Here is a 15,931-nt window from a genome sequence, read left to right on the forward strand (position 1 = left end):
GCAGTAAGTGAGAATACTTGTGCAGAACCCTGCACCATCACACAGATAAGATACTGCACTTAAGCTCCATTCCTGGCCTTTTAAGAGGGCAAAAGAGGCATTCTTTTCTCCAAAGCAGTGGTAATCAAACTGGTGGGTCGCGACTCACCAACTCGTGTAACGATGCCCTATTCCCTTTAAGGAGTAGGGGGAAAGCAGCAAAGCGATCCTCTGAATTGCGACCCTGCAGGGGAAGGGGGCTATTTATAAACTAAACATATGTGCCCTCAGGGTCTGGAGGGTATGGGGAGCCCCGCGGAGCACATGTAGGGCTCTCCATGGCTTCTAAATAGTTAAAGTTGCAAGCGCGATTAAACCAGAAGTCAAATTTCTGACTTGCAACTTTTACTATTTAGAAGCCATAGGGAGCCCTGCAAGCGCTCCATGGGACTCCCCACACCCCCAGACCCTGAGAGCATGTATGTTTAGTTTAAAAATAGCTCCCCTTCCCCTGCAGGGGCGTGATCCTGGGGGGTCTCTTCATTGCCCTCACCTCTGCAAAGACTTACCCCGAGAGTAAATCTCCTGGGAAGTTTGAGACCCACTGCTCCAAAGCATTATTTCAGAGTTCTGAAGTCTTTTTTTTTTTAGCCACGGTATTAATACTAGAGAGACATATTGTAGGAGCAGCCAGGGGTGGGTAGGTGGTTGGTGGGCAGGTAGTAGTGCGAAAGTGGAGGCAATGGCAGATGACAACAGCAGATAACGCATAGGCAGTGGCCAAGGCAAACTCTCTACAATGTTCTTTTCTTACCTGAGCTGCTGAGGGTTTTCATGAATGCCAACAATCCAGTAGTGATCTGATTTTCCTTTGCAGTGCTCTCTTGTGTTACAGACTGGAGTCCAAGTATTACCAAGCCCTCTGTTCAGCATCCGGACAATGCCCTCTGAATCCGCATAAGAAGGGGTACCTGTTTATTATAAAATACACAGATAAAGAGCCTTGTTTCAATAGTCAGTCCCCACAGAAGCAGCTCAGTACAGCTGCTATCACATTAAGTATAACATCCCTCAATATCTCATAGAACTAAAAAGTGCAAAACATTCTGAAGATGATTCACTTGCTGCTGAAATGACACCACCTTCTGGTGGTCATGGGTAAAAACTGAATTGACTGCATTTCAGTTTGAATAGCTGAGAGATAATTTCCTCTTCTATGCCCATACCATTCCCAAAACACTTCCCTGAGAGTCAGTCCTGTTGGAGTTGGTACAACTCTGTCTGCTGTCCAGAGGGGGCAGGATGCTGTCCAGAAGGGTCAAGCTATGACCCAGTGACTCTGACCTTTCTACCTGTTCTCTCTGTGATCTTGTGGAATGTGGCCCTAACCTTTTATCCTTCCCTTCTCCTCTGAGCACTTCCTCTTGTCCTCTGACCACCGACCTGTTAAGATGGCGCACACCGGGGCTCTGATGCCCAGGCCATCTTGAGCACAAGCATGCAGGGCGAGGCAGCTCCAGGGCCTTGCTATCTCTAAGTCATAGCTGAACCTCTGATCCTAATCAGATGCTGTAAATATACACTCAATGGAACTGTAAGTAAATAACTTCTTTTTTGCAACTTTAACAAGCCATTGCCCCTTTTTTTAATTGATTAGCAGTCAGCCGGGTGAGGGAGGTTCCCTGGGGTGATACTCAAAAAGGGGGGGGTCTGCCGCTTAAGCTACTCTGCTTCCCCCCAAAGAGGAAACTATTTTTTTAATTTCCTGCAACAAGTCCCACTTAATTTAATTGTGCTTACTTCTGAGAAGACATGCACAGAATTACACTGTGAGAGATTATCCAACATGCTCTGAGCTGCAGAGAAGGGACAGGATAGACATTTAAATGAAATGTATTTATTTAGTGTATGACATATAATACATGGACTTACATATCAATTAGACTAGGTCAAATGTCAGTGTCCAGTTTGTCCAGCCATTCCATTCAAAGACAGAGTTGCCTTCATTGAAAAAGTCAGACCATGGGCCAGTATTTGCCCTCAGTTTGCAGCCAGACACAGTGTGGTATATGGTTTGGTGGGAGAACCCACAATCACACTGTGGGGTTGATTCTAGCCCCCATTTAAACACTGAGTTCTGACTAACACCATGTAGGGTACGGATCCTATTCAAAGTTTTCCAGTGCTGGTGAGGTAAGTCGAAAGCTGGCACCTTAAGTGTAGGATCGTAGGGTAGATATATAATCTATCCGTTTCTGGGTGTTCAACTGCCCATTGAGCTTTCCATTGGGCATTGATGTTACTGTGAACTAAATGAACTAGCAATCAGTTGGCAGCCAGACCACATCGTAGATTTCCTGGCTTTCTAAAACATGGCAACGAAAAGCAAAACGGGCCTTTTCAGGCCCAAATGACGAGACAGATTGGGAACATCATTAGAATCAGCCAAATCAATGTCGAAGGGCTCAGTAGATCTAAGAGCCAGTACAACTCTAAATTTCTATTAGAAAGAAATAGAAATCTATTAGAAAGATAACATTGGTCATAACCCAATGTTATGACCTACTAGGGGCCACATACCATCGCAGTTATGGCACAGCCACATATATCAGAAGAAACATAGAAAATGCCTCTGTGTCAACCTCCACCAACAATAATATACATGAAGTTGTTTCTAAAATAGGCGATCTCCCAATAGTGAACATCTATAAGCCACCTCAGATACCCTGGCCACAGCACATTCTCAGCATCAAACCATACCATACAATTTATGCAGGCGACTTCAACAGTCATCACATCAACTGGAAATATCGCTCTTCGGACAATAATGGGGAATTGTTACTCAGCTGGGCTGCTGCAAACAAAGTCCAACTGATGTTTGATGCCAAAGACAGGGGCACGTTTCAATCTGCAACTTGGAAATGCAAAACTAACCCAGATCTATGTTTTGCCTCAGAAGATGTAAATTTGCAGTCAGCCCCCACAACCTGGAAAGTACTGGACAAATTTCCACACAGCCAGCGTCGCCCTGTTTGCTTGAAATTGGAATTCAGATTCCTTTAATTCGCTCTACTCCCAGACCCAGATGGAACTTCCACAAAGCCAATTGGCTTAAATTTGCCAAGCATCTTGACAGGACCGTACAATGGATTCCACCTACAAGTCAACATTATCAAAGATTCGCGAGGACAAGAATTGCCACAGCAAAAAGAAACATCCCCCAAGGATTCAGACAAGAATACATTCCAGGATGGAATGAAGAGACAGAAGAACTTTATCAGACCTTCCTACATAGCGGTGACCCAGAGACTGCTGATGACCTTCTACATAGTCTACATAACTTAGACTTATAATATGATTAATATAATAGAGGAACATCTATAGCAACATCTATAATAGATGAACATCTGCCTGTAGAACAAGCGGTTTTTCAACAAAATTGTAGCTGTGTTGATCATGTTTTGAGCTTGACAAGCTATATTGAGGCTGACTTTCAACAAGGTTTAAAAACTACAGTTCTATTTATTGACCTAACTTGCGGCATATGACACAGTGTGGAGGGAGGACCTGCTATACAAATTGTGTCACATCATCCCCTGTAAAAAACTGTATCGATTAGTCAACAATATGCTAAGTGACAGATCTTTCCAGATCATAATGGGGGACAATGCAAATAAGGTAAGAAGGCTAAACAACGGCCTCCCACAAGGCTCTGTAATGGCACCCACTCTATTTAACCTGTACATCTCAGACTTGCCAGTAACAAGGGGACGTAAATTTGGATATGCTGATAACTTGGCTCTAGCAGTGCAGGGAAAAAACATGGAGGTGCTGGATGGCCTCCTCTCAGAAGACCTTAAGATCCTGGGAAAATATTTTCCTGACTGGAGGTTAATACCCAGTATCAGCAAAACAGTGACTACATGCTTCCACCTTAACAATAAATTAGCTAATGTAACCCTGAAGGTCTATCTAAATAACAAGACCTGTATAAGACCTACTCCTATCTGTTGGCTCTCCGTCTTGAGCACCACCAGCTCACCACATAGTACCACCAGCTCTACGGAGACAAGAGGCTTTAGTGAAAGGGTATAGAAAAATCACCAGCAACCCACTTTTTACCAGTACATGCCTGAACTTCCTCATCTATCAGTTGGTAGGCTTAAATCCAGGAAGACTTCTCTGGCACTCGCACAACATCTGCATGACAAATTTAACATCAATGCCCCCCCAATTTAAATGAAAACTTAAGAACAGCCCCACTGGATCAGGCCATAGGCCCATCTAGTCCAGCTTCCTGTATCTCACAGCAGCCCACCAAATGCCCCAGGGAGCACACATTGGCCTTGGACAAGTCTTTAGTCCCAAGTCTCAGCTTCAAGAACTGCCTCATGATTATGATTACTACTATAACAGTTGTAAGTTGTATACAAATTCTTACAACATGAGTTGTAAGCAAACACAAAGCTTTTTTTTTTTTTTAAGCATCACAGAATTAAACTGTTTAGCAGCAGGAAGCAGCAGAGACCAAAGATCCTATCCCCAAGTCTGTGCAGGGTTTTCCCTGCTGATAATGGGGAAAGTTCCTCTTGACAATGGATGAGTTTGTATTTGTATAAAAGTAACTTTGGACTAGTACCCTAAAATGTACAAATCCTAACAGCAATACTCAAAATGCTGCGCTAAGCAAGCTATGCTGACCACAAAGGTCTTCAGCAGCCCAATGAATCTTTGCACATCCAGATCCCTTCCCAGACTGGGGCATTCATCAGCAATGCTCAGTTTTCTTCCTTAACAGTCACTGTTTCCTCCACCATCAGATGAGGATCATTATCTGGGCCCTATGTTTCACTGGAAATCAAATTAACATGGATACTTCTGAATTAAGACAATCACAAACTATCTTACCTTCTGCTGAAAATCCTACCCATGTTAGGTAGGATTTCCTAGAAAGTGGAAGTGGGTCTCCATGCAGAATCTGTCTCTTCTTTCTTCCAAGCTCTATCAGCTGCACCCCAAGACACTGATCCCCTTCAAAGCCAGTGCCTAACAAGAAACAAACAAAACAGAGAGGGGAAACTGTTACTTCTGGCCTTTTATTTTTCAACAAATATAGCAGAATAGAAAAAGGCAGATGAGGAAAGATAGCAGTTATTCATAATACATATTTAAACAACAGGGTTTTTTTCTCTTCTCTTTTTGAAGAGACCAGGGAACACACCTTTGTGAAAGACCACCAATAGCTGCTCTCCATGTCCTGCCATTGACACCACTGGTCCAGGGAGGCTGAAGATCTCTTTCTGAACTCCTCCAACAGTGAACACACGGAGCAGACGGGTGCTGGTGGCACAAGCAGCCCAGCTTTGGCCTAAACAAAGAGCTTCAACCTCTTCATCCGGTAGCATGTCGACTGTCCATTCCTTGTTGGAATCCCAGGAGTTAAAATGGATGCAGTGCAGCTTGCTAAAAATGGAGGGAGGTGGGGGGAAATGGTGGCACATAAAACAACATGACTTTGGGTATGCATGGATCAGAGCTCCTCTGACTGCCCTTATTTTTTGTTTGCCCCTGTTCAACACAGCCAAACTCAGAGAATCTTTTATGACTAGTTAGAGCTGCACAAATGTTGAACGCTATATGACAGCAGCTTTGCTTGAGATTGAATTATACTGGTTTGTCCTGTTATTGATTTAATTTTGAGCACTTTTCCTCAGAACAAAATCACAGATGTTTGAAAGCGGACATCTAATAACACAATTTTCAGTAAGTCTTTTTGCACTTATTGGCATTTTTGCAAAAGCCACAAGGCGAATACAAGCTACAGATCTAAGAGGCGTTACTTTCATCCTAAGCCACACTAACTTTGCCAGTTGCTCCAGTTCTGGACTTGGGGGGGGGGGAATCAAACCTGATGGGTTTCCCACTGCTGGACAAAAGGGTAAGAGCCATGACATACCAAAGCCAGTTTTTACAAGTTGTGCTCCACAAAGAAGTGTTAAAGAGTTTCACCTGGCTAGTTCTTCTGTGCGTTCACAGGCTAGTAAAACCGCTTCACTGGAAAGGTCTGCCATTGTGTGGTTCAAAGAATTTGGCAAGTGCATTGCATGATGTATGGCAGTATCATGGAATTCCACATCAATAGCATTTTCTTGCTCATCACCGTAGCAGCGAATGATACCAATCGAGTTCCATGCCTGCAAGAGAGAAAGAGCACCACCACTTCACACAAAGCCATAGACAGACTTTAAATACGTGCTATCCTCTCGCAGCAATTCTATATAGGCTGCTATTGCTTCAGCAGAGGCCAGTGCTAAGTCTCCATCTGTACTGCATAAAAAGTGTGGATATTGAATTCTAATATACATCTATATTGCAGAGTTTTGAGATGATCTACCCTGTAGAGCAGCAATTTTCAACCAGAGTGACGCAGCACACTGGTGTGCCATGAAAGGTCCAGAGGTGTGATGTGGGAGTTTGAAGCACAGCAGTATTATCACTGAAAAACTCTTCTGAGTTATCTGGTTCTGTTTCTAGGGCAACTGTCTGTAGTAACAAATTATTCCGCAGAGCCAGCAAAGGGAAACAGACAATTCATTACTGCAGACCGTTGCCCTAGAAAAAGAGGCGCAGAACCCAGAAAAATCTCCCAGAAGCAGGTAGCGACATCACAAGAGGCAAAGTTCATAGAGAAGACAGTGTGTTGTGAAAAGAAAAACACTGAAAATCACTGCTGCAGAGGAAAAGTGCTGAAGATTTTCCTTTCTGCCTGGCATTCCCTTCTTTCTTAGTTGCTCTGGGGGTTGAATATTGTTTAATAATTTTTAATTGTACTTTTTTATGATTATCGCATTCTATGTTTTATTCTAATTCAAGACTATTTGGAAACTTTATGCCCTTGCTTTTAGAGAAAAAAAAAGAAATCAAAAGATTCAGTCAAACAGTGAAAACGGGGAGCTTACCATGAAGCGGTGAATGAGATGTACCGGGGTGGAACCAGACTGGAATGGCTTTTGCCGAGGAGTTGGCATTGGCCCTTCATAGAAAGGTCTCTGGGTGGATGATACTGGCTGGACTGGAACAAGGCTTTCCTGATCATCCTCCTTATCAAAAGCAGAATTTGCTTTCAACAGCCCAATATCTATGAAAAAGAAATTCATAGTCTCAAAAAATTACAGGTCTTTGGCAGTCACCTCAGATAGCCAAACTATGTGTACCACTACAAGATTCTATGCCTATTGCATGCCCAATGCTACACCTTCCCCAACATCCCACTTAGGAAATCCTAACCTAGAGAGTTCTCGTCATCCTCTAGTATCGCGCCTCGGTTTCTGGGACGTCCTGAAGCCACCATATGGTCATCTTCCTCATCTTCATCATTTGTTACTGCCTTTGGGGAAGACTGTGGTTCAATGAAGTCTCTATTCAGAAAGTCCTCGTCATTATCCTCATCGAAAAGATCATCATAGTCTTTGACAGCAGCAGCAGATGCCTGAAGCCAAGGTTTAACTGTTAACTGTTTAACTCATATGCATACATCAACTTAGCTAATGTCAAGAAAGCAGGGAGTTTTGTCCTCAAATGTGCAAAACAACAAATTCTGTATGACTGAATAAATAATATTACCTATGTCTGAAAAGAATACAGAAGAAGCTAAGAAAGATTCAAATCTGTATTACCTTGTGGTCCGATTTCTTTCCCGCTACATCACAGATATTCTCAAGGAGTCCCAGATTGCCTTCCATGTCCGTGTAAGCGATCTGATTGCCTTTTGGGTGCCACGCTAGTCCACAGATAGTGTAACCTTTTTCATGCTTCACCCTAACAAGGCAGCAAACATAAATAAAAGTTATCTCATGAAAACTAATTTCATAATGCATACAGTTTATGCATTATCCCTCATTTCAGTTTTACTAAGGATTATAAAGCACTGTTTAAGCACCCAGAGTCTACATATTCAATGTCCACAGGAACCCACAAGAGCTGTGAGTATAGGCAATCTGCACAGCTGAAATATACTGTGATGTCTCAAGTCTTTACAAACTTTCTGTGACACACTTCCTAAATTCTCAGTTGTGTGCTGAGCAGAGTGTCAGTTGGAAACTGACATCCAAGTCTGTTCTCCTCCAAATGTTCTATATCAGTGGTTCTCACACATTTAGCACCGGGACCCACTTTTTAGAATGAGAATCTGTCAGGACCCACCAGAAGTGATGCCATGACCGGAAGCGACATCATCAAGCAGGAAAATTTTTAGCAATCCTACCCACACTTACCCAGGCTATCACTGTTAAAACACTCCAGTATCATTGTTAAAAGAATATACATAGTAGCTTGTTAAAAGCACAGGTCTATATCATTTCCCCAAATGTAGTCACATACCATGGTAGCATCAAGTCTAATATTAAAAAAAATATATAAAAATAAATGGGGACCCACCTGGAATTGGCTCGAGACTAGGGAATTGTCCATAGACTATGGACTATTGCCCCGACTCACAGTTTGAGAAATACTGGTCTATATTATTACCTTAATTATTAACCATATTTGCACCAAGAACCTTAGCACTATTAGAATTATATTATTTTGTGCTCAAAAGAAACAGCGTGACTGGTACAGGGAAAAAATAACTGGTCCAAAGAGAGAGAGCTTTGTGGCCAAGTGGGGATTTCAGACTATATCATGCAGGGTTCCAAAATGACCTGCAATACCACACTAGTACACTACGTGCAAGGCAAGAAGTCAAAGGTTCACTAAGCTCAGTGAAGGTTCTGGTCAGCTCTCACTTAAGTCCACTCTCTTCATATCCCATCATTACAACAATGTAAAGAGACAGAGACAGTTTCAGATGTTGTGATGACAGAGATGGACTATACTCTTATCTTTCAACAACAAAGGACAGGAGGCTCTTCTGTCCTAAACTGCTTCACCTCTGCTCTAGAGCAGTTATTCACCAAAGCTGTTAAGAGACCCAAATGTTCATTTTCTAGATAAAGCATTTTTTCCCAACAGGACAATTATTCTACTTTTTGGAAGCTATCTTTAGTGAAGTCACTATGAAAACAACAGGCACCTCTCCATGCACTTCTTGGTGTCCACATTCCAAATCACTATGTAGCCACCAACACTTCCTGCTGCCACATACTGTCCACACGGAGACCAGGCTACAACATTGAGGGGCTAGTGGGGCAAGGAGAAAGAAGATGCAATTAGCTGTAGAACACTTTGAACAATGTCTTTCATTTTTGGCATCAGGCTTGCTACTCTGATGTTAAACCCTTTGTGGAAATGGCAAGTTTTTTGCACCTGGAATTTCTGGGGGATCTGCATGACAGGGTAGATGTCAGGAATTGCTGGACACGAACTAGATAGGAGAATACCTCTGCTGGTTCTGCTGCAACTCTCAGCAGTATTTGAACCCAATGATAGTCTTCTAGAATGCCTGCCTGGAATGGGGCTTGCAGGTACTTTTCTGCAGTGGCTCATCCTTCCTAGAGGGCAGATTCCAGAAGACTGCACTGGTGAACTACTCCTACCATTGACCTGTGGCATTCCACAGGGTTAACTTTTGTCCATTATGTTGTTTAACGTATACATGAAACCACAGGTGGAGATCATTGGGGGTTTAGGGTTGTGTATCACCAGTATATGGATGACATCCAGCTCTACAGCTACTGCCATCCAACACTAGGGAGGCTGTAGAGGTGCTGAGTTGCTGACTGGAATAGGTGGTGGACTGGATGAGCACAAAGGATGTTGAAATTTAAATCCAGACAAGGCAGAGGTGCTATTAGATCAGCATGCCGGGTCATGGATTGTCAACCAGTTCAGGAAGAAAGCAGGTTTGCAGTGTGGGAATTTTGCTTCTATGCCCAGTTTTGTACTTGGATACTAGTTATCAACCGTAGCCCAGGGTGGTTTTGCCCAGCTTAGGCTGGTGCATCAATTGTTTCCTTTTCTAGAAATGTCAGATCTGACTGTGGTTGTTCATATATTGGTTACATTGCGTTAGCAGTACAGTAACACGCTCTACACATGAACAGGAAACATCAGCTAAACAAGCAATGATAATCTTCAAGGCACATCGTAACGGTCCTCTCCTAAAAACATACATAGCCTGTGATAGGCTAAAGAGCTACCATTTGAAGGCCACTCACCTGTGCGATGAAATTATTCAACAGATCAAACTGATGTTCCCAGCTTTCCCTTCTGTATAATTTAATTACTCTCTCTACTGGAATGGCTAGCAACTATATGGAAGGGGAAAAAAGAAATATAGTATACATATATATTTAATGTATGTGAATTTTACAATGAATTCTGTTTTAGCTGAAAAAGAAGCACTGAAGCTTCTTTTATTTTATTCAGATAAGAACTCACAATATAGTCAGGGAAGTGAATGTGAAACATAAAATGCATTATATTGGTTCTGTTCCAGCAAAGCTGAACAAAGGACACTTGTAGCATACATCCTGCAGCAGGTAGTAGCTATCAAGATCTCAAGCAACTAAGGCTGGATCAATCTGAATCAAACAGAGCATGTTCTGGGACAGTTCCCAGTGCAAACTCCCAGGAGCAACAAAAGTGGCTTTGACTAAGGTCTGAGTGAGCACAAACAGGCACCTATGTAAGTGGAGCACCACTGAATGTCCAAGCCCTGCAAGAAACTAACTCTGACTTGCAGTCTGGCTCTCAACATCACTGGGCATCATCTCAACATTTTTCTTGGTCAGGAGTTTTCAGGGAAAATTTCGGGTAACTTGAAGCCTGTTAAGTGTTGCAGGCTCTAGTTTCCCTTTCAGAAGTCTGAACTCTGGTTTCAAAGGAACACTCAGGTGCCAAATCCCAGTGACTTGCAAGATTGTCTTCCTCAAGCTGGATCTCAGACAGTCCGGAGCAATATTCCCCCTAAGAGATAGAGAATCTCTCTCATGATAGAGACTAAGGTAGAGAGAAGGGCTACCTAACCCTTTCACAGATGCTTTTTCAGAATTGTGTTTCTATGTGTGCCAAGGAAGATGATTAGAACACAGACAGCAAGACAGTTTGACACATACCTTTCCCTTTCCTGGTTGCCAGGCAAGTCGACATACTGATTTTGCATTTACCATATCATTGCACTTCTGTAGCAGTGACCAGCTTATCTCACAAGTCTGAAAGCAAAACATGCTGTTAGCAGGTATCTAGCAGCTTGATACAAACGTTTTTGAAGTATGAAAAGAATGTTTTACAAGATACAAGACTTGGGTGATGTAAAAATCCCCAGGGATGACACCAAATTGGGGTAACTGTGGTGGATATATTGCTGGGTCTGAATGCAGGAGATCCAGTCCAAATCTCCTTCAGCCACGAGGTTCCCTGAGTGGTCACTGGCAACTCAATATCTCAGTTTAACCCACTGCAGAGTCCTGTTCTGTGTATAACCAATTTTTGAATGGGAAAGTCCAGGTTCCACAGAGAATGATGACAGTGCCCTTAATGACGACTTCTCCAACAGTTTTCTAACAGCCCTGGGGAACCTCACCATTTCTTGGAAGCTTATTCGGAGTTCTTTCAATGAGGAGATCAGTGAAAATGGAAGGCAAGCTTTCGTGAAAGACAGTTTGCCTGCTACTACCAATTTTAAGATAATACAAAGACCCCTTTCACCACGTCAGACCATTAATTCATTCAGCTCATTCCTGTCTTCCTAGTATTTTGGGGAAGGGCTGTAGCTCAGTAGTGGAGAACATGCTTTTAGAGCAAGGATCCCAGGTTCAATCCTTAGCATCTCTGGGTAGGGCTGGGGAGACCTCTGCCTGCCATATTAGAGAGATGCTGCCAGTCAGCACAGGCTGAGCTGGCTGGTCTGAAGTACAGGCAACTTCAAATGGGGCTTGGTTTAATTTGAAGAATCTGATAGATGTGGTCTTGTGAACATGCCTTCCTCAACTGAACTGAAGTGGCCTGTCACATCTTCGCCATAAAGCAAACAGCCCCTTACTCAGTAACACAATCCCTCCTGAACTAAAATGCAGAGAGTGGGGGGCTGGGACTGGCGGATATTTCTAAGAATACAAAAACGTTAACATTTGAGTATGGGCAATGCAGAGAGGTTACAGCAGAGGCAGGAGAACTTGCAACAAGTGTCTAAGTGTCTCACAGTCACATTCTAGATCTAAATCCAAAAAAATAGCACTTTACCTGCTCTGAGACTTTCCATACTCTGACAGTCCCATCACAGCTTGCCGATGCCTGCAAAAGGATACGTAATATAAAACAGGTGGTCATTAATCATAATTCATGTCAGGCTTTTGCCTGGAGAAACAACACAGGGTGGATTCACATGCTTTGCTTTGACTATTCATTTTGCCTAAAGCCAAGAGAAATTCAAAAATACTTGAGCACCTTTAAACTATGGACAAATAAATGCACCATTTCAGACACTGTTCTTTCTGGAGGTATAACAGGTCTTTCCAAGTGCCAGTCACATCTAGTCCCTGCATATCAGATGTGGGGGCTCTCTTTCTTCTAAACTGTGGAAGGAGTGTGGAAGTGCTGATGAGGAAGAGGAGTGCACAACCTCAAAAGATTTTTTTAAAATAGAAAGACATTGCAAAAACCTCTTTCTGTAGTAGCCAGTAATACAAAAGGGATTCCCTGATACAGGGACAGTAATACAAGAGTCCCTGATACAGGGACTCGTGGGGCTCCTCTCAGTGCTGTCACAACCACCGGCCACGGTGGACCTCATGTTACTACAACAGCTATCCTCATTGTGTTAATACAAGGGGCAGAATTACATTTTCCCAATAACAGTACACTGTACTTTGAACCATGGAAAAATGTAGGCTTGAATGTGGACTTGCATGAGCAGAATGATACAAGTATAACCTAATTATCCACTGATTTTTCACCCAGTTTTATCTCAATGCTTTGAGAAGGGCCTTTTACACTAAAGGAAAAAAGTAATTTAACAATAGCCTCAATAATGCGAAAGAGGGCAGCTGACAATCTCTCTCTCAACCATTCTCTCTCCATCAACCATTCTCTCTCCAGGCATTTAGAACAGTTTCACTCCAAGGCAAACGACCCCCTCCCTTCCCTCTGAGCATGTGAAAGAAAGATAATCACTTTGCATTGGTGAAGGGAGGGGTCGCTGGCTCAGAATAAAGCCTTTCTAAGCGCCTGGAGAGAGACCAATTGATGGACTGTGCCTAATGATTCTGTCTTGCATCAGAAAGGTCAGCAAGGCTGTTTTTAAATCGCCTAGCAAAGGGATATTGTTTTTTAAATGGATTTGCTTTAAAGTGAATAATGAAACTCAACCAGTATTTGTGCAAGGGATCTTTCCCACCCCTTCCTCCCTGCTGCAGACCTCTGAGCACACCCAAATCTTCTCTAGAAGGCTGGGGAAACCCTCCTGAAGAAGGTGTGATGGAGCGAAGAGAGAGGGAGGAATCTGTGGCACAGATGTGCTTGAAGTGTTTCCTTCACGCAGTGAATTATAATGCATTCAAAAAATACTAAAATGTACAAAACTAGAATCTTAAACAGAGGAGGCCTAAGGCGATGTTATAGGTACACATAGCAATATAAATGTTCATAATCAGGGTATTAGAATGCACAGTGGACAGCAACAACCATGTTGAAAACATAGCTCAGAAAAGTTGTGTTACCAGAAAAATATCCTTTGGATCAAAAGACACACTTAAAATGGGGGCATCATGTCCTCGAAATGTCTTTTGCTGGCTGCTGTCAGCTACCTCCACAACTTTCACCATAAAGTCACTAGAGATAACAATAAAAACCAACTAAATTAGTCAGTGTTTAAGATCTCATGTTTATTGAAATAAATAAAAGCAGCATTTCCTCAACATTTTTTAAAGATGGTTTTAAGTACTAATCTTATAGCACCATTGCAAACGTGATGCTGTTTAAACATATTTACATAAAAATTCAAACTGTGGAGTTCAGAGGGGCATACAAGTTCATATTCCAAACCTGCACTTCACAAATTGATTTACATTCTCTCTTTTAAAATACACTTTGATTGTGATGGGCTTCTCTCAACGTACTAATTTGGATTAAAGTTGCAAGCAAAATAGCAAATGCAACTCAAATATGGAGAACAGGTATCTTAGATGTATGAGAGACATAAAGGATTATGTCTTAGCTGGATAATGCAACAGGGCAGAAATCATGGCAAAGCTGAAAGGCGATAGAGGGTACAATAAAACAAGACACAGTAGCTTGCCTTTCAAGCAAAACTAGACATTTAGAGAAGGTACTTCCACCTTTTGAGATAATAATACTGAGTACTATATGCAGGAATCACAAACCAACACTGCTGTTCACAAGTGAAGAGTTGCTTTCCAGATAATACAAAAATAAATTTTGGTGTAAGCAGTGCAGCAGAATCTGCTGGGAATCAAGGGAGGACCAAAATACAGACTGCATCTAGTTTGCAAAGAAAAGGCTGATTTATGCCTGCAGCTCAACCATTCCTGCTTCCACCAATTCTAGCCACAGATGGTAGACCACAAAAAGAAGTTGCTAAGGTTCAACATTCATAACAAAAGCAGGCATCACAACTTCCTGGTCAAGTTACCTGGATCCAGCAGCTACTTTGCTCCCATCGAAGTTGAAAACCACATGGTTTGCATTCATGGTGAAGCGAGTCAGGATTCCATCAGGAACACCCTCTGGAAATGTGTGCATCTGGACCGTATTGTTGGATACTGCAGTGATCAATCTTCCATTCTACAAATAAAGCATTACATGGATTCAATGATTTACTGCACAATCTTATGCATATTTACCCATAAGCCCCAATGTGGCTTACTCCTGGGAAAGTGTGTACAGTATAGGATTTCAGCCTTAAAGTATCATTCATTGGCCCCAAAAGGAAGAAGTTACAATCAGGAGTATTAGGAAATAGGAAGACAAATGCACAGAATTTATTCATGTGTTTCTCTGATAAAACGAATGCATGGAGAGAGAAGGAGGACAACAATGACCACCCTTACTGAAAAGAACAGGCAGGCAAAAGAGGGGTGCTCAACCTTTCATTTGCTCTGCAAATTCACCCATCCAGCAGTTTTTTGCCTACATCTTCCCCAATGGGATTCCAAGGAAGAATCTACAGGCACAAGGAGGACTGATCACTCTTCTCCCACTCAACTTTCTCTTATGAAAATTCCCCCCACACATGCTAATTACCTTGGTAAACACAGGTTTGGAAATTCCCCAGTCTCCAAAAACACTTGTTCCATAAAAGATAACAGACAGGGTTATATTGGCAAGAACACTAGTGACAACCATTAAGGAAGTGAAAATATTGCCTTAATGAACACCACATTGAATTACAGTAATAGATTTGCCACTGAACCTTGAATCTTCACCCAAGATTTAGACTCAACATGTCCATATTGGGGGAGGGGGGAAACTGCAAAACATGAGCCCAAGGGTCAAACTGAGAAGTGCTGGAACAATCGCAGTGAGTACTCAACAGTTCAAAAGAAGTAATGTGTATTTATATGCATGCTTACGATATTTAAGAGTTTCCAGGGAAATCTACAAGCACAGAATACTATTAAGCATATTAATATTATTACAAATATTTATTATTCAGCCAAAAGCAGTTCAAAAAGCAGTTTCATAGCTAAACAACTGTCTAATCCTATGCTTCCCTAGTGCCCAGGGCTATAGCAGCACTAAAATGGCAACCACTGTATTCTAAGGGGGCAGGGAAGCAGGGCCAGGTCTCCTCAGAGTAAAGGAAGAAATGTTCCCTTACCCTGCGTAAGACCCATCAATGGGTTTCCTTGGATCTGAGCCCACTACTGAGTGGGAGCAGAATCAAGGAGACCTGTTTCCGGTTTCCCAGCCTGGAGGGGGGGCGTCAGGATACAATGGCAGAGCCTGCCACCCCCTCCCTGGCCCATGTCTCCCCTCCCCTGTCTTTCCCCCTCCC

General features: G+C 42.5%; 1 protein-coding gene across 1 annotated transcript in view; it reads right to left on the reverse strand.

Annotated features, from left to right (window-relative positions):
• Positions 1-15,931, reverse strand: part of WDHD1 (WD repeat and HMG-box DNA binding protein 1) — a 44,570-nt gene that overhangs the window by 18,867 nt on the left and 9,772 nt on the right. The window contains exons 4-16 of the mRNA XM_066625394.1: positions 14,567-14,718; positions 13,635-13,746; positions 12,160-12,210; positions 11,034-11,129; positions 10,134-10,226; positions 9,050-9,156; positions 7,656-7,797; positions 7,267-7,468; positions 6,939-7,117; positions 5,989-6,173; positions 5,201-5,442; positions 4,888-5,025; positions 794-950 (exon numbers count right to left, since the gene is read on the reverse strand). Of these exons, the coding sequence (XP_066481491.1) occupies positions 794-950; positions 4,888-5,025; positions 5,201-5,442; positions 5,989-6,173; positions 6,939-7,117; positions 7,267-7,468; positions 7,656-7,797; positions 9,050-9,156; positions 10,134-10,226; positions 11,034-11,129; positions 12,160-12,210; positions 13,635-13,746; positions 14,567-14,718 (1,856 nt within the window). The remainder of the gene's footprint in view (positions 1-793; positions 951-4,887; positions 5,026-5,200; positions 5,443-5,988; positions 6,174-6,938; positions 7,118-7,266; positions 7,469-7,655; positions 7,798-9,049; positions 9,157-10,133; positions 10,227-11,033; positions 11,130-12,159; positions 12,211-13,634; positions 13,747-14,566; positions 14,719-15,931) is intronic.

This window comes from Tiliqua scincoides, chromosome 1 (genome assembly GCF_035046505.1).
Source record: "Tiliqua scincoides isolate rTilSci1 chromosome 1, rTilSci1.hap2, whole genome shotgun sequence".
Lineage (NCBI taxonomy): Eukaryota > Metazoa > Chordata > Lepidosauria > Squamata > Scincidae > Tiliqua > Tiliqua scincoides.